The 19497-nt window shown below is 40.3% G+C and overlaps 1 protein-coding gene across 12 annotated transcripts in view; it reads right to left on the minus strand.

Moving 5' to 3' along the window:
- The window catches only part of LOC141761646 (filamin-C-like), a 52155-nt gene extending 33810 nt beyond the window's left edge, over positions 1-18345 (minus strand). For all 12 annotated transcript variants that reach the window (XM_074625128.1, XM_074625133.1, XM_074625127.1 and 9 more), the window contains exons 1-8: positions 17482-18345; positions 6809-7057; positions 5339-5436; positions 3548-3698; positions 2965-3083; positions 2803-2880; positions 1139-1301; positions 710-910 (exon numbers count right to left, since the gene is read on the minus strand). In XM_074625128.1, the coding sequence (XP_074481229.1) occupies positions 710-910; positions 1139-1301; positions 2803-2880; positions 2965-3083; positions 3548-3698; positions 5339-5436; positions 6809-7057; positions 17482-17851 (1429 nt within the window). In that variant the 5' untranslated portion in view covers positions 17852-18345. The remainder of the gene's footprint in view (positions 1-709; positions 911-1138; positions 1302-2802; positions 2881-2964; positions 3084-3547; positions 3699-5338; positions 5437-6808; positions 7058-17481) is intronic.
- Between the last annotated feature and the right edge of the window lie 1152 nt (positions 18346-19497).

Below are 19497 nucleotides of genomic sequence, written 5' to 3' on the forward strand. Positions count from 1 at the left end.
CTAAGTCGAGTTCTAACTCAAGTCCAAGTAAAGACAGGAAAGTTCAATTTTAGAGTCTGAAGTCAAATCTAAGTTTAATCAAGATCTCAAGTCCCAAGTCCATCCACATTATCCCAAGTCAACAATGGACAAGTCCCAAGTCAAGCTCTAAGTCAAGTCAGGTTCAGGGTCCAGTCCCAAGTCCAAACCTGCAAGTCCCAAATCTAGGTAGCAAGTTCCAAGTCACATACTAAGGCCCAAGTCAAGACAGCAAGTCACAGTCAAGACAAACAAGTCTCAAGTCAAGTCCAAGTCCTATCAGACAAGGTCTCACATTAACAATAGACAAAGATAAAGTCAAGTCCATCCACCCATTTTCTGTCCGTCTGTCAAACTGTCCAACTCCCATCACTCCTGTACCAGCAGACCATCAGACCACCGAGGAGAAGACCAGCAGACCACCAAGAGAAGACCAAACACCACAGCCCAAAACCATGAGAGCACACAGCCTCGGCCAATAAAACCCAGCAAGCACTGACTGTCCCATCAGACCTGGACCCAGACTGAACTGCAGACCTGATTGAAACTTTAAGTTCTTTAATGAGTCAGTCTGGACGTCAGATTTCAATGTGACACTCTGATTAGAAACACATGCATAAGATAAATTAATGTTAATGTTACATGGAAATTAATGTATAACTAAATTTAAACTACTATGTGTAAAACCTACCCTCTGAGATGTGGACGGTGAAAGGGCATCTGGGAATCTGCTGCCCAGCAAAGGTCACGTAGACGGTGTGAGGTCCCTCCAAGATGGGGACATAGGTGCAGCGGAAAATACTGTCCCCTTTGTTCTCCAATACAATCTCCACTGTGTCCCTCCGATCGTTGGAATCCACAATGATGACGCCTACGTCTCCAGCGCCGGCCCCTGGAGGACGGACAGACGGACAACAAGACTTTATAACACTGAAAGACGAATGTGACGCTCAGTGAAGTAATATCAGACAGACTGAACTGTTGGTGACAAGTAGAAGTCTAAATGCTTTCACATTTCTGGGAAAATATCACAGATTATAAAAAGAAGGTTTGTACATTTAAAGACAAGTCATGTTGCGTCCCCTACATCCCATAGTTTTAACTTTTAGTTTCTGGCTACCTGCAGTGTAAATGTCAAAGTACGTAGGTTTGTTGGCCACGTTTCCCGTCGGTTGCAGTCCCGGCCCGCGGGCCTGGACTCTGGTCGGGTCGCCCATCGCCTTCGAGATGTTCACCGTGAATGGACTTCTGTCGATGTCCTGCCCAGCAAACAGCACCTTCACCTGGGAGGAACAGTGACACACAGGCCTGTCAGGGCTTTTGGTAGTCAGGTTTTCATTACATTTAGTAACTTCAGGTGTTTTCAGACCGGAGAAACTTTTTCATAGTTCTAAGAACCCCCTTTTTATGGTGTCCGCATTGCAAAAACTAGGAACGATCGTAGTTGTTAGAACGCCGTCTTTAGCTCCTATTTCAGAGTAGGTACTCTCTCAGCACAAGAGGAACCATGATTGGTTGAACACATGAGCCAATGCAGCACCGGCAACCACCATTTTTAAAAACCCTGTTACCCATGTAAACAACGGACAACATAAACCCCAGACAACAGCTAGTAACAAAATAAATGGAAGAAAAAGCTAAGAGTGCTTGTGATAGTAAACTCTCCGTGAGCGGCACCGGCCGGCTAACGTAAATTAAGCGTTCCTTTTGGTGTTGTGATGCAAACAGGAAAAAGCCCTTGAAGGTATGTAGTTCTCTGGGAAGCTCCCCAGTAGGCAGTTCCTTTCAGAGAGGTCCCAGAACTGTTTGGTCTGAAAACACCTTTTGAGGCATCTGTTCGGTTGACGGGGTTGCAAGAAAGTTCCTAAGAGGGAAGAAGGCGAACTCTCCGAGTGTGATGGACTTATTCAATCAAACAGGTCAAACACCTCAAATAAAAGCTACAAGAAGCTTTAGTCTGGAGCAAGAGGGGATTACCATAAAGTCATGGTTTCTTTAACTAGAACTCAGAAGAGAGTACACATCCAGGCAAAGATACTCTGGTGCAACACAAAAAATCCTAAACTGCAGGACACAAAGGAGGTCTGCACACCGTTAGGCTGCAGATAAACAGTGTATTTCTCTTTTTGAGGCAACGTTTCCATCTGTAAGATCTTCCTCAGACCAGTCCTCTTTCCTGCTGTTTGCTGAAAAGCCGGTGATAATGATTTGCTGTTTCTCTCTTTCAAACTCGCCCGAGGAAGATCTTACAGATGTAAGCACTGCCTTAAAGAGGAAAAAGAGAGAAATAAACAACTTCTTTAACCAGAACGTACCGGTCCAGATCATCCAGACTTCAGGCTGCAGCGCGACGTGCAACATAACCATCATTAGACATAACAGACCAGAAGAGTCAAAATACTCTTCAGTGGCAAGGTGGTGATTGTAAAAACTAAAATGTTCTTTCAAGAGTCTTTATTAAATCTATCTGTCAATAGAAAAGTTTCAAATACAAACGAAATGTCTTCATCTTTAAGACCTGAAACTGGCGTCCTGAGACAAAAGTTGGGAAGATCTGCTCTGACGAGTAAAACACCTGAGTTTGATCCAACATGTAATATGTAAATTATACCAATTATACCACGTTTCAACCACATAGATTCAGAAAAAATAAGAACTAAGTCAGGAACTAAACTAGTAACTAAACCAGGAACTAAATGAGGGACTTAACCAGGAACTAAATCAATAAAGTGTCATTATCTCTTTTTGCAGTATGATTGGGGTATCTTCCATATTGTTTCTTACTTTGTGCAGCCCCTCCACTTTGGGCAGGTAGACCACCGAGTAGCTCCGGTTCTTGTCGTTGTTGGGGATCACTCGGGCCTGACGGACACACAACACAATAACTCAGCTGTACTTCACTGTGTTGTGTTTGATTGAATATGAAATGAGAGGGTGTGATCCCACCTCCTCTGTGTGTCCTTCTGGATCCTCCACGTAGACCAGGACCTCACCCAGTCCGGCCTCCACCGTCTCCACCAGGAACTCTGCTGGTTTCAGGACCACGTTCCCTCGAGGCTCAATACCTGAGACACATGACAGGAAGTTCAATAAAAAGTCTAACGAGGCGCCTCAGGTTACAGCTGATGAAGACCACGTCGACAGACTTTCTACGGCCTTTCAGACTTTGTTTTGGACAGACTTTTCTTCCTCCTTTCCCTTGGACATTTTTCAGCCATTTTTCTGACTTTTAGTCTGCCTTTCTTCGGACATTTTTTCTCCCTTCCTTTAGCCTTTCTTTGGCTTTTTTCCGGACATTTTTTGGACATATATTGGACTGTTCTTCTGCCTTTCATCTGCCTTTTTTGGATATTTTTCAGACTGGAATTTCTTTTTAACTCTACAAGTATCAGCTGTCATCTGAGTGTGGACAAATAAGCCATAATGTCCCCCAAAAATCCCCCACAGCTGGTTTTCACTGGATCTAATAAAAGTCGATTTAAACGGATCAGATTCTGAATGGACTCTGGTGCTGTGGGTTTTTGCTCACCTGGTCCGTAGGCTTTGGCCCTCTTGGGGTGCAGCGTCTTGGCCCTCAGGGGGGCGCCGGGCTTCAGTTTAGATTTGGGGAACTGAGACAGGTAGGTCATCACGGAGTGCTCGTCTACATTAGGATCAACGATCTCCTCTGGAGCGATCACCTGAAGAAGAAAGAGGGTACATAATCCTGATAATTTAAAGAGTGACCTTCATTAAAAGGAGCCACAGATCATTTTAAATGAATAACAATGTGAGAAAATAATGGAGGGCTGAGTTTGAGCGAGCAGCAGCTGGTGAACACATGTTCAACAGCTGGATCCTGTTGTTCATTAGCAGAGCAGGAAGACGTTTTTAAATCCCCCGCTGAAGTAAAAGCATCAATAACACTATGTCCAAATACTCCTTTTAGAATAAAAGACTTGTATTTGAATTTTACTGATGTACAAGTAGAGAAGTAGAAAGAGTGTTAGCTTTAAGGTAACAACAAGGTGAGTTATGTAAGACATAAAAAGGAATTAAGATATAAAAGAAACATAACACAATATAACAAAGACTGATTTTTAAAAGAATAAAATAAAGTAGAAACAAAATAACTTAAAACTGATATTAGTGATTGAAGGCGAGCACCGACTCTTCATCGTTCTTCTTTGGCACTTATTTCAGTTTTATCCTTGTTTATCGGGACTGTTTGTAACTTTTGTGTCTCCCTCCGGCTGCGGTCGAGAGACGATAACGTTTCTCTTCCTGCTTCAGCCTCTGGGGCTGAAGCAGGAAAAGCCAACACTAGGATCAGCAGTGATTCATGGAGAGACCTTCGTCTGTTCAGCTGACATTACTGCCAAGCAGGTGAAATATAGAGTGATATTGTGGTTTTAGCTGACGTGTGTCGCCTCACTGTTTTGAGCGATGCTCGTTCATGTCTATAAAGAGCGAGCAAGCGCGAGCACGAAGCTGATTTTCGTTGACTTAACGGCCACAGGTGTCGCTGTTAACAAGCATTTCTGAAAGTTACAAACAGTCCCTTTAACTGCAGGATTTCATTTAGTTTATTTTTCTGAATATTGTTATATAAAGTTGTGCATCATCTGCATAATCCCGGCGGATAATTTTTGGTGTTTTTTATTTATTATCTGAGCCAGTGGGAGTATGTAGATGTTGAACAGAAGAGGAGCGAGGAGGGAACCCTGAGGAACACCAAAGGTGTTTTTTTTGTTTGCTCAGATGTTTATTTATGTATAAAATATCAAAACTAAAAAGCATACGCTCCTAGATACGTTAAACTCCAATAATGCATTAAATCTTATGAGCTGATCATATATTATTGTGGGCAGCGGTGGTCTAAAGGTTAGACAAGCAGCCTTTTGATCAAAAAGTCGCCAATTCAATTATAAAAAGTTGATTTCAGTATTTTTTTATTTGACAATTTAGTCCAACTAAATAATACATTATAAGATTCAACATTTCTTCTTCACTCTACTGCAAGATGGCAGCAGATATGATTGTACTATTTCCTTCTTTTAATTTAATATCTTATTTTCTTGTTAAATGTTATATTGTATATTCCGTTATTTACAATTATTTTCTATATCTCTTGATGGTTCTGCTCCTGACTGAAGATGTAACTGCAATTTTGTACTCTGAGACAAAGATAAAAAATCTGAATTTTATTCTTGGCAGTAAGCTTTGAGACAACATTTACACCTTTATGTTAGGAGACCAAATGTACGTGCATGTAAAGTTTTGTGAATGTTACCTGTGTTGTGTTCGAGGTAATAAAGGTTCATTAACAGGTGAATGTTACCTGAGGCACTCCGAGCCAGTCGTCAGCCTGCTGCATGGCCTCTCTGGCGTTCTCCACCGGCTGACTGGGATCCCACGTTTCCCAGTCTGGACACAGACCTGAACGCAGCACACAGAGACATGGTTGTGATATAACTTCATCTCCTAAATAATAATAATAATAATAATAATAATAAAACTGACACATTTCACTAATAAAAACAAAAAAAAGAGCCTGAAGGAGTCCTGCAGGATTCACACATTTATCTGAAATTTGTCAGCGACAATCAGTTAAGAAACGTGATTTCTATGTAAGAAATGCTTGAAAATCGATTTTGTCGCTTATTGGACTCCACATTAAAGAAGTGAACTGAACACAGAGAGAAACAAGAAAAACATCCGTGTTGTTCCATAAAGTCACTTCACTGGTTTCATGTTAACTGAAGTCTGACCAAGCGAACAACCAGCCAACTTATTTCTGAACATAAAAATCTTCTTTTCTTAAATAATCTTGTCAGTGCACAAATACACAATATCTCACCCTGTTTTAATGTAAATCCACTCAAATATTTTTTTAAAAACTAGTGTCATATGTTTCCCCTTGAAACATAACTCACAATGCAGTTTCATTGTGTGTTAGCATTATTTTTAGGAGACCAGGCTGAAAACTGACCTCAGTTCCTTTCATATGATGCCAGTATCGGACTTTTCTTCTGCCTTTCTTTTAGAAATCTATTCTGGAATGTTTTGGATGTTTTTTTGGACAATCTTCAGACATTTTTTCGGACATTTTTCAGACTTTTTATTGGAAGGTTTTCGGAATTTTTTTCGGACCAAATTCCTCACACATTCACATATCTGAAAGTCTGAGGTCAATGGACCCCTTTGAAAATGGCTATGACAGTTTTTCCTCTCCAAAATTTAGTGTAAGTTTGGAGCGTTATTTAACTTCCTTCAAGACAAGCTAGTATGACATGGTTGGTACCAATGGATTCATTAGGTTTTTCTAGTTTCATGTGTACCTTCCTAAACCTACTACAGCCTCTGAAAGACAGTAAAGTTGCAGGTCTCTGAGGGTCAAACTACTCAGTTTCCTTCAGCTCCACCTCCAAAGACTCAATACGTCAACACATTTGAGTCATTTAAAAGTTTCAACTTCAAAAGCCACTTATATCTTTTTATCTAGCTGATGATTGATTATTATTGGTACCTTAGGGTTATATAGTTGATTATGACTGGTAATTACCAGGGGTTAGGGTTATATAGTTGATTATTACTGGTACCTACCGGGGGTTAGGGTTATCTAGTTGATTATTACTGGTACCTACCAGGGGTTAGGGTTATCTGGTTGATTATTACTGGTACCTACCAGGGGTTAGGGTTATCTGGTTGATTATTACTGGTACCTACCAGGGGTTAGGGTTATCTAGTTGATTATTACTGGTACCTACCGGGGGTTAGGGTTATCTGGTTGATTATTACTGGTACCTACCGGGGGCACAGTTGTCCACCAGTGCTCCCAGTGCCTTGCCGTCCCTCCAGTCCCGGTGGAAGTTTGTGATGGGGAGCTGGGGCACCTTGTTCTGGATCCAGCCCAGCAGACGCTGTTTGGGGGTCAGCTTCTTGGCATCTTCGTCGTCCTCGTCCTCCCACATGGGCATGGAGATGGAGTAGTGTAGGATCAGGGTCCAGATCAGACCCAGGATCAGCTTCAGGTTCCCGTCCACGATGGCTTTAGAGTCTGGGAGACAGACGGAGGGGGGGGGGGCAGGTTAAATGAGTTCAGGTAGCTGCTGGCGTTCACAGGGGTTCATCGTAGAGTAAGAAAGGATGTTTTTATATACAGTATTTATATAAGTTATATTGTGTTTTGGTTTAACAGGAAGTCAGTAAATGATCAGTTTATGGTTTAATAACCGATAATCAGCTGCTGTTCAACAGCTTCACATCTGCTCGCCAAAATAAGAGTTCACGGCTGCACGTTGTTTATCTTCAAGCTGTCAGGAGGCTGCTTTTAATGTGAAGGATTCATCCATCGACAGCAGAGGATGATGTCATCCAGCCGCCGCCGGTCTGAGGAATGAGGTCACTCTTAATAGGAAACACATGCACACACACACACACACACTCACACACAATAACACACACAATAACACACACAATAACATACAAGAATGTGAGGGGGGAACTCTGAGCTGTTCCTGAAAACCAACTTCTAGTCTGATGACTCTTACTTTCTGTTTAATATACATTATATACACACACACACATGTTAAACACACACACACACACACTCCTAAACGTTGAGTCAAACCGCTGTAACGTGACTCACAGTGGTCGTTCTTCTTTAACATTTATTTTACTGGCTGGAGTTGACCTGATGAAAACATGATGTCATCGGTAAACAGACCAATGAAAACCTCGTGTTCACACCTGTCAGGAGGGTTAAAGTTTCTGATGGATCGTCCAATCAGGAGACAGAGTGATCATCAATCATGGAATCGTTCATCCAACATACATCAGTTTGTTCAGACTGAACTCCAGATGACTCTTCACTTCCTTTAACCTCAGCTCACTACCATTCCTATCAGAGCTCCAGAAGTCAACTGACTCTTCAACTCCTTTTACTTGAACAAGACACTTCAAATGATTTCAGTGCTTCAACTCCAGCTGACTGTTGAAGTCTTTTAGGAGCTCTCTTCAACTGACACTTTCACTTCTTTAAATGTCAATTGATTCTTCAATTCCTTCACACTTTCACTTGGACAAAATACTTAAACTTCATTCGGATCTTTCTCATCAACTGACAAACTCCTCATATTGCTTAAATGTCAGCTGACTCTTCAGCTGCTTTCAGTGCTTGGATTTCAACTAATATCTAGTTCACACTACACAACTTTAGCCCGGATTTTCCGCTAACCGAAAGTTTTTGGAGCTCTGTGACAAAATCAGAGGCAAGTCGGCGTCGGCTCGCCGCTCGCGCATCAGCGCTCGAGCGACATGGGTGAAAATGCGGCGTTATTTTTCTCTCAGAACAAGGTTGATATTTCGGAGCACACGTTCCTCACATTGTGAGATTCACTCCTTTCTTTTTTGCCTTTCACAATAAAAGCCCTAAAATATTCACAGGCGAGTAATTTTGCATTTTCGTAACATTGATTCTTGACGCCCCCGCTGTGTAAAGGCCTTAACTCTTCAACTCCTTTCAGCTCTTTATCTTTAACTGACATTGAACAGCTACGATGCTAACGTGGCTAACAGTGTGTGTGTGAGTGTGTTTTCCATTGTCTCATCATATTTTCCTCTTCTGAGCTCAGCCGTCTGTTATTGAACTCTCTCAGGAAGCCGAGTGTCCAGAGATTAGTCCGGCCCCCGTGTTGTTCGGGGAGGAAACGCCGTGATCGGAGCGACGCTGTAATCTTTCCCCAGGAAACGGGAGCTGCTGCAGTTTGTTCACATCAGCTGAACCTGCGACACATTTACTGAAGATTTATGTTCTTTTATCAGACAAACGCTGAGCTGCTCTCACAGCGTCTTACTGTCTCAGTGTACTGTTGTACTGCAGTTTACAGGTCCTCGGTCTTTACTGGAGTATTTACATTTTCTGCTACTTTATACTTCTACTTCATCACATTTATCTGACAGCTTCAGATTCAGATTATTAAAACAAAATATACAAATAAATTATGTTTTACTGTAGATTACACTATCCAGCAGTATATAAGGTGCAAACACCATTACATAATGTATATATACATAGATATGATAAAGAGCAGAGAAGATCAGCTGACTCTGCTCAGATTTAAACACCGTGTATAAACAGCTGACATGTGGTTCTTTTTGTCCCATCAGACACACCGTCCTCAGCAGCAGACAGCTGTGGAATCAGGACTGACTGGACTCTACATCAACAACAAGACGTCTGTCTGCTAACGTCCCACTCTCTCTACGACGGTTACAGCGAGCGGCAACACTCGCCGGTCGCCAACGGTTACCAAACAAACACGCTAAAGGTCGCCCTGCTGCAGAGAAACAATGGAGAGATCAGATTGACAGTTTCCAACCCAGTTCACTAAAAACCATAACATGCCAGAAACCTGTGTTAAACATAAAACATTACAATAGAAAACACATCCTAACCATACTAAGCTCCATGTCTAGTATCTAGTAACCAAAGATCAAATGTAATGAGTGAGTGAGTGAGTGAGTGAGTGAGTGAGTGAGTGACAGACTGAGAGACTCCAGAGGAAGACGAGGAGTGTTTTTCTTTCTTCGTCAGTGGCGAGCACAGAGTGGTACGACGGCTTTAACGTCTCTCTTTATCTGATCTGAAGTCAGAGTTTTAACATCCAGCTGACGATGATAACAGACTCAGGATCCAGAACCACCCATCCGTCATATTTTTTTAAATATCCATTTAAGAGAGGAGTTCATTTTGTCCATGTATCATATGTTTATTATTTTCTTTATGTATTTATGTGTATATATGTGTATTTATTTATTTACTGAATTTTATTTTATTGTTTCCTTTTATTATACGTTAGGTTTACTATCATTAATATGTCATATATGTCATTATTACTGTTTCACTTAAATATATATATTTAAAGTTGATGCATCGTTATGTTTATAATTACCCTTTTTTTCTACAAGTACATTAGCGTTTATCTGTACGCTTATGTGTATTTTTCCTTTCTTTATAATTAATTTATTAATTTATTAAAAAAACAAAACATTTTAAAACAGAGTTTATTTCTGAATTTTGTTAATACAACTCTGACAATCCATTGCACAAACATGTTTGGACTCTATATATATATATATATACATATACACATACACACATACACATACACATAACATACACATATATATATACATACACACATATATACATACATACACACACACACATCAAACTTTAATCAGCCACAAAGTTATCTGAGTCTTAGGAATCAACACGACTAAGAAAAGGTTGCCAAATCAATGAAAACTTGTCGGCTGACCCCTTAATAGTATACCGGATTTTCTCCAACTTAATAAAATAGAACATATCTCTAAGCCATTGTGCAAATGTTGGAAGGTTGCAATCTTTCCATCTAATCAAAATTTGTCATCTGGCCACCAGCGTAGCAAAAGATAAAAGGTTTAGTTTAAAGTGAAATTGTGTGGTACCACCCCAAAGAAAGCAAGACAGGCTGATGGTTCTAAGGATTTATCAGTAGTTTTGGAAAGCATATTGAATATTAATTGCCAAAAATTAAATAATTTAGGACAATCCCAAAACATGTGAATTAGAGTGGCCTGGTTCTGCTTGCAACGGTCACACATGGGTCTATATCGGATTTGAATTGGGATAGTTTAACTTTGGTCCAGTGCAGTCGGTGGAAAATGTTAAACTGCATGACAGTATGTCTCATACATATGGAAGATGAATATATTCCCCTCGTCATCTTTGACCAGATAGTGTCTGAAATGTCAAATCCCAGATCCCCCTCCCACTGATCTTTATGGGAGTTAAGATGTGTCATATTTTTCTCTCATTAATAAGGAATATATGTCACCTATCTTTCCCTTTCTGGATGATGTGATGTCATTGATTGAGACTAGGAGCGTGTCTAGCGGCTGTGAAGGGAATTGAATAAGAAATGAAGCTGCGAATTTGCAGGTATCTGAAAAAGTGTAACCTGGGAATATTGAATTTCTGAACAATCTGCTCAAAAGAGGCAAATGAGCCATTTATGAACATGTCTTTAAATGAACAAATCACATTTCTGTGCCAAGCACTAAATAAGGCATCCGTCACAAGTGGTAGGAATGCATGGTTATTTACGATGGGAGCTAGTATTGAAAATGTACAGATCTCGAAGGATTGTCTGAATTGTTTCCAAATTTTTAAAGAATGAATAACAACTGGGTTAGAAGTATGTTTAGTAATAGGCTCTGAGTATGGCAGGCTAAAGCATAATAAGGCGAGTAATGAGGTGTTCTTACAAGAGTTTCTCTCTAGTATTAGCCAGTCAGGCACAGCTGTTACTTCAGTTCTTTCCATCCAATAGGAAATAAATTTGATATTTGCTGCCCAATAGTAGAACTGAAAGTTTGGCAGACTGAGCCCTCCCTGCTGCCGAGGTCTCTGTAGTATAGCTTTGCGTATACGTGGATTCTTCTTACTACAAATGAAGAAGAAAGCTTTCTATCCAGGGAAATGAAAAATGTTTTAGTAAAGAAGACTGGTATAGACCGAAACATATAAAGAAGTTTGGGCAATAAGTTCATCTTTATAGCGTTAATTCTACCTGCCAGAGGTAAGGGGAGCAGATCCCAACGATTAATATCCTCCTTGAGAGAGGACAGGAAAGGAGGGAAATTTGCTGAGAAGAGGTCTTTAAATTTGTATGTGACCCACACACCAAGATATTTCATTTTGTCCATGCACACTTTAAACAGCACTGTACGAATAAACAGAGAGTCTCCTGCTGCCAAATTTATGGGCATCAATTCACTTTTTTGTGTATTTACTTTATAGCCAGAAACTTTGCCAAATTCAGTTAAGAGATTAAGAGCTACAGGAAGAGAGGAGGGATTCATTTATTAATTTATTAATTCAATTTATTAATTTTATTTATTAATTTTATTTATTTATTTATTAATTAATCTATTCACGCACATATGGAAATGTTTATGTACCTAACATATTGCAACTGCGCTGTAAATTGAGCATCATTTATTTTCCACTAAAACAAATCTTCACAAACAAAAAGTATGTATGCATCATATTTAAGTATATTATATTATATTACAACAGCAACAGTCTATGAACAGCTATTAAAGTGAAATGACGTTTATCCGAATTCAGTTCAATTATTAGAATATATTAGTTATTAGATAGTAATATTAGCAGGATTTAAACTAAACTGAACAAACACACAGACAGACAGACAGACAGCAGCTGAATAAATGTGTGTTGTTGTTTATCCTGACGAATCCTGACAGAGTTCCCAAAGACTATTTAAAGACACACACACACGCACACACACACACACACACACACACACCTGTGGCCTCTAAAAGCCTGAAGTGTGCGTTTCCAGCCAACAGCTGGGGGTCGAAATCCTCGACAGACAGTAACACACACACACACACACACACACACATTAAACACTACTGAACTGGACGTAACACTTGAACGCCTCGTCATTTAACCCTTTATGCTACTTCCATTATTCGCCCCTTAAAGTCTTTTATTAGTCTCAATTATTAGTAAAAGTACTAATACCACAGTATGTAAATACTCTGTTAACAAAGTACACAAGTATCATCATCAAACTTTAATTAAAGTAGCAAAATTAAAAGTCCTCATTATGCAAAAGAATCTATATTATGTTATTGTATTCTAATTATTGATTCATTAATGTGTTTATCACTTTAATGTTGCAGCTGGTAAAGAAGGAGCTACTTTTAATTATTTTTGGGATATTTTGCAAATATTTTTTTGAATATTTTACAATTTTTTGTCTGATTAATTTATTAATATTTTTCTGATATTTCAATTAATTTTTATGATATTTTACCAATATTTTGGGGATATGTTATTTGTTCATCACTTTAATGTTGCAGCTGGTAAAGTTGGAGCTACTTTTAATTATTTTTTAGATAGTTTGTGAATATTTTTTCACATATTTTACTAATTTGATTATTCATAATATTTTTATGATACTTTATTAGTATTTTTGGGATATTTTAACATTTTTAATTTTACTAATATTTATTGGATATTTTACTAATATTTTATGTCTTCATCACTTTAATGTAACAGTTGGTGAAGGTTGAGCTACTTTTAATGACTTTATATACTGCTGGTAGTTTCATCTACAATACTACATCATCATTTATAAGTTGATTATATTTTGATTTAATAATCTGAATCTGTAGCTGTCAGATAGACATAGTGCAGTAGTAGTATAAAGTAAAAGTATAAAGTACTACAGCAGTGTAGTAGGTGGTGTGTAGTCCTGTTGACCCTCCAGCTGTTGGCTGAGAAACTTCAGACCAACTGTGACGACAGCTGACAGCTGACACACACACACACACACACACATACACACACTTTATCGACCCCCCCCCCCCCCCCCCTTTGACTCCCACACACAGACAGCATTCATCATGTGTGTGTGTGGGGGGGTGGGGGGGAGGAGCGGGGTGCAGTAACAAGAAGCTTTGTTGTTCAGAGTCACACTGAGCACTAATGATGAGGCAGCAGTGTGACAGTCAGCTGCTTCACCAGCAGAACTCCATGTAAAAACACACAATTCTACAGCTCAGTGTTAAAGGACAGTTCTCCTGTGACAACAGTTTACATTATACAGTAAAATATCTCCTGAACATAACCCCGATGATGTCACAGTGATGACATCAGCTTGGAGACTACAGATGTCTAACACACAGTCTGCATTACAAACTGGACACTATCCAGGTGCATTATGGGAAATGTAGGATCCAGTGTTTTTAGAGTTTGGGCTCTATTTTTGTGCAACATGTGTACATGTAGTGTTTAGGGGGCGTTACTTAGGCTAAAACCTGCACTTATAGTGTTTAGGGGGCGTTACCTAGGCTAATACCTGCACTTATAGTGTTTAGGGGGCGTTGCCTAGGCTAATAACTTCACTTATAGTGTTTAGGGGGCGTTACCTAGGCCAATAACTGCACTTATAGTGTTTAGGGGGCGTTACATAGGCTAATACCTGCACTTATAGTGTTTAGGGGGCGTTACCTAGGCCAATAACTTCACTTATAGTGTTTAGGGGGCGTTACCTAGGCCAATAACTGCACTTATAGTGTTTAGGGGGCGTTGCCTAGGCTAATAACTTCACTTATAGTGTTTAGGGGGCGTTGCCTAGGCCAATAACTGCACTTATAGTGTTTAGGGGGCGTTACATAGGCTAATACCTGCACTTATAGTGTTTAGGAGGCGTTGCCTAGGCTAATACCTGCACTTATAGTGTTTAGGGGGCGTTACCTAGGCTAATACCTGTACTTATAGTGTTTAGGGGCGTTACCTAGGCTAACACCTGCACTTATAGTGTTAAGGGGGAGTTACCTAGGCTAATAACTTCACTTATAGTGTTTAGGGGGCATTGCCTAGGCTAATAACTTCACTTATAGTGTTTAGGGGGCGTTACCTAGGCTAATACCTGCACTTATAGTGTTTAGGGGGCGTTACCTAGGCTAATAACTTCACTTATAGTGTTTAGGGGGCGTTACCTAGGCTAATAACTTCACTTATAGTGTTTAGGGGGCGTTACCTAGGCTAATAACTGGTTAAATGATCCAAACACAGTTACAAACAGCCACATGGTTGTAGAACAGAGTGTGTAGTGCATCAGTATGAGGATATAGATGAGGGGGGGGGAAATTCCTGTGTGCTGACTGCCTCAACAGATGGAAACCATTACAGACCAGTGAGACCAGAGAGAGTCTGACAGCAGAGAGACTGTTTAACAATGAACCAGAAGATCTGACACACATTTCACTGTGACTCACTCTGAGCTGCATTCATTCATTCATTCATTCATTCATTCATTCATCTGGTTATGTATTTATGAAACAACAGAGAAACAGACTAAAACTGCCCTAAATGTGAACGAGATGAACAACAACTTCCTCTGAGCAGTGACCTTTGACCTCAAGACTCATCAACGGGATTATTCATCAATCTCACAACACTTTCTGCTCCCTGTTTTATTAAAATGAAAATGGATAACAACACAAAATGTCAGTTAGTCCTAAAACAACAAACAAACAAAACAACTTTGTATCGCTTAAGTAAAGCGTAAACAACCGATTTAAACTGTTTGGCTGTTTGTGGTAAGTATACTTCCCGTTTCCTAAAACACTTCTTGCCTCTTAAAACACTTCTCGTTTCCTAAAACACTTCCTGCCTCTTAAAACACTTCCTGCCTCTTAAAACACTTCTCGTTTCCTAAAACACTTCCCATTTCCTAAAACACCTACCGCTTCCTAAAACACTTCCTGCCTCTTTAAACACTTCCCGTTTCCTAAAATACTTCCGAAGTCAAGTTCCGAGTCAAGTCCCAAGTCAAGACTGACAAGTCCAGAGTCAACTCTGGGTCCTGGTCCACTTTGTGATCTGAGCTACTGAGTCCAGCTGAGGACAGACTCTGGGTCCTGGTCCACTTTGTGTTTCTACCAGAGAGGATCTGGACTGAAGTGGATCTCAGTCGGGACATTGGTTTCCTCTCTGTGTCTATTTTCAGCAGCTGTTAGAGGAGTTAGAGCAGAGCTCAGCTGTCCTGCCATCAATCAGCTCCTAACACCCCCCCCCACCCCCCCAGCACCACCACCCCCCTACCCTACGAGACGCCGCCCCCCCTCCAGGCCTCATGGACCCTCCTGCAGCTGTAGACTCACAGCAGATCAGATGGTTTACTCTCCAGGTCTGGAGGTGTATAGTTCTGTAGTCTGATTTCCTTCCTGCAGACTGAACAGCTGATACAACTTTATCAAACACACTAATATGAATATTTAAGAAAAATAGAAGGAGTCAGATTTGTTGCTTAATAACACAAAATATGATCTTGAACACTTTTATTTTCATTTTTTTCTGTTTGGAGAAAACAAACTGCACTTTAGAATTAAACTACTTTTAGTACTATAAGTAAGAAACAACAATCGTTTAAATGATTTAAAGCCGAGGAAACCAAGAAGATAAACTCGTTTTTTTATCTGATTTGTATAGAAATGTAAAGCTCAGCTAATTAACAAAGTTTTAAAACTCAACTGAGATTCTGTCTCTGATTAAATTACTAAAACACTTCCTGTTTCCTAAAACACTTCCCGTTTACTAAAACATTTCCTGTTTCCTAAAACACTTCACGTTTACTAAAATACTTCCCATTTACTAAAACACTTCCCACTTCCTAAAACACTTCCCGTTCACTAAAACACTTCCCACTTCCTAAAACACTTCCCGTTTACTAAAACACTTCCCACTTCTTAAAACACTTCCTGTTTACTAAAACACTTCCTGTTTCCTAAAACACTTCCCGTTTACTAAAACCCTTCCCACTTCCTAAAACACTTCCTGGTTACTAAAACAAAGACAATTCTTTTACTTCATTCCGTCCTACCAGAACAATCTTTTCTCTGATCACTGACTTTAAGGATCCATCTCTAAAGGAAGCTCTAGTTTCTCTTTAATGCTGCAGTAGATCTCATGATCTCAGTGACTGAATGTGTTCATGAGTATTTTTTCCTTCAGTCTGACTTTTAGACTTGAGTTAAGAGCTAAACCTGAGAACACGATCAGAGCTCAGCTCAGTCTGTTTCTGGTCCTTCTAGAAGGATCCCCAGCAGCTCTGACTGTAAACATGTTGTGAAATAATGATTTTCTTTCAGGTTTTCATGTTTCAAATATAAAAACATTTATCAGAAGAATTTCTCTGATCAGATCTGTTCCTTTATTCAGCTGCTGATTTATGAACAAACTGACTGCAGATCAGCTGATTACAGCCTGAAAACAACAAGTCTGTCAGCTTTACATGTTGGATGTTTACTGAACAGCTGTTCATTTATTCATTATTCTTTATGTAAATATAAGACTTTTTGATGGGATATTAATCAATAGATTATATAACTTTAATAGGTTCTTGGATGGATTAAAGTTTTTTTAAGGGATAAAAATCCCTTTAAATTTTACTAAACAGTATGAGACATGTCTGAATTTGCACCTCAATGGGCTTTGATTTCTCAGTTAAAGTGCAAAAAGCAAGGTTGCTTGGTAAAAGTGATGAGGTTAATTAATGGAGGTTTTCAGGAAGGGATCAGTGTGGATTAAGGGATTGTTGAGGGGTAGAAACCCCTTAAAAAAACGTGTTTAATGGATTCTAGGGGGGTTTAAGGGGTTTTAAGAGAACCTGACAGAAGGATCTTTAAGGTAATAAATATTCTGCATTTCTGAACTCTTTGTGGATTCTGTGAGTCCATGACAATACTAAACCTTCATCATCATCTTCATCACTGTGACCTGAACTCTCAGCCTGTCTCTCAGCTCTCAGGCGCAGCTTGTTTGGATAACTTTTGTTTTGCGTAAAGTGTGCGTAAAAGGTGTCCAGACGCATCCGGTGTGTGCTGCGCGTCACTCACCGATGGAGACCAGCCGGATGTGTTCCCTCTCCAGGAACTCCAGAGCCACTGAAACGTTCTCCAGCTTCATCTGCCTGAAGTTGGGTCTGGAGTGATACTTCCTGTACATCTTCTTCTGGCTCAGCACCTCCAGCAGCCCGATGAGCTTCAGACCGTCGCTCAGGTCCTTCTGAAGGTCCCCAATCCGCTTGTTGAGCACCTTCAGGTGCTCGTTGCACCACCTGGTGAAGGTGTTCTGCTGGATCTTCTTCCACGGAGCGTCCTCGGCCAGGTCCTTCTCGGTGGCCGGCATCTCCTCCTCCTCCTCCGCGGTGTCCGCGCTGCTCTGCTGGTAGAACTGCGGCTCCAAGTAGCCGCTGTTGCTCATCATGGTGCCCGCTGTTATATAGCACCGAGTGGGAAGAGAAGAAACAAGAGAAGAGAAGAAGAGGAGCGGTAGGAACCGCGCACAGCCTGCTGGGAGGAGCACACTTCACCAGAGTGTGAGTGGAAGCGTGCGCTCCGGTCAGAGAGCAGATCCACAGCCCGGCTGAGTCATGAGCTCCTGGAAGAATCAACAAGAAGGAAGAAGAGGAGAACAGAAGAAGAGTTGTTCCTCCGGACGGACTGAGTCGCTCCTGTGTGTCCGGGTAGAGGCGCGCAGGGGGCGGCGTGACGGCCTGCAGAGAGTCGGTGCTGCGGGTGGAGCTGAAGTGGATCCGAGGTTTAAAAAGCTCTCCGTCACTGAGCTGGACTCCCAGGAATGCCCCCCCTCCATGACCATATACAAGTACAGCCAGGCATCCTCTAATCCACCACTGATAGGGGGGCCAAAGCTCATTGGGTGGCGGCGGGAGGGCGGGGCCAGGACCCAGGACCCCCCCACCACCACCAGGACCACCTCAGGACCTCAGGACCCGGGGCTCCACGGTGACACCTCTGGGTATTTATAGCGGCCCCTAACTGGGGAGACACACCAGAGGTGGTGGTGGTGGGGGGGCTCATAAAGTGGTGTGAATAGGAAACATGACGTCATCTGAGGGAAGCCAATCACATTCCTGAGTCAGACTAAGAAAAACACCCTTTAACTGTTTTCTGACTTTTTACAAACCATAAAAATATAATATGTATAAAATATAATAAAAAGATTATTAGTATTATTATTGCTGTTGTTATTATTATTATTATTATTGAAAATAATCGATGAGAGAGAAAAACTTAAAATATTTTTAATTATAATTTCAATTAATTATTTTAATTAATTGAAGGAAAAGTTCAGCATTTTGAGATAACACACTGTAAAGTTCAGTCTGGTAAACCTCCTCTTGATGATGTCATAGTAATGTCATCAGTCTGTTAGCTTCATAGAGACTCGTCAGAAAGTAAAAATACAATCATAGTATTTAGAGGTAGAATAGTTACATCTCGCTGACGGAGACACATTCAGATGCTATAAAAGACACTCGGACACAAACATCCCTGAAAATATCTCCATCATCTTCATCATCATCATCATCATCATCATCTTCATCTTCATCATCATCATATTCCTCATACTCTGCTGGAGATCGGGTTTCTGTCATCATGAGAGTAAAACAGAAACTCTGATGTGTAATTATAGAGACAAACTAAAATTAAAGCTGTGACCTACTCATGATGCTCTCAGACGGTTCAGATATACACCGAGAGGGACACATGGATAATAATAACAATAATAATAACATTAATAATAATCACCAGTTAGATTACGGCCAATTAAATTTTGAGTTATTTGTTCTCTAATGAGTCTGGATGTTAAAAACGTAGAAAGTCGGTTTGTTTCATAAGAAAAGAAAAAGATCCATATTGTGCCACAAGATAATAACTTGCAACCGCTCAAGTCCACACATACGTGTACATTGTCAGTGCCATAGCTTAAGTTGCATCACTGCTGCACAAGAGTAATACGACTTTCTATAATATATCACCACATCTTATGAAAATTGAAAATAAAAATAAACATAACATAAAAACTACATGGAACATTACAGACAAGGA

This window comes from Sebastes fasciatus, chromosome 23, assembly GCF_043250625.1.
Source record: "Sebastes fasciatus isolate fSebFas1 chromosome 23, fSebFas1.pri, whole genome shotgun sequence".
Lineage (NCBI taxonomy): Eukaryota > Metazoa > Chordata > Actinopteri > Perciformes > Sebastidae > Sebastes > Sebastes fasciatus.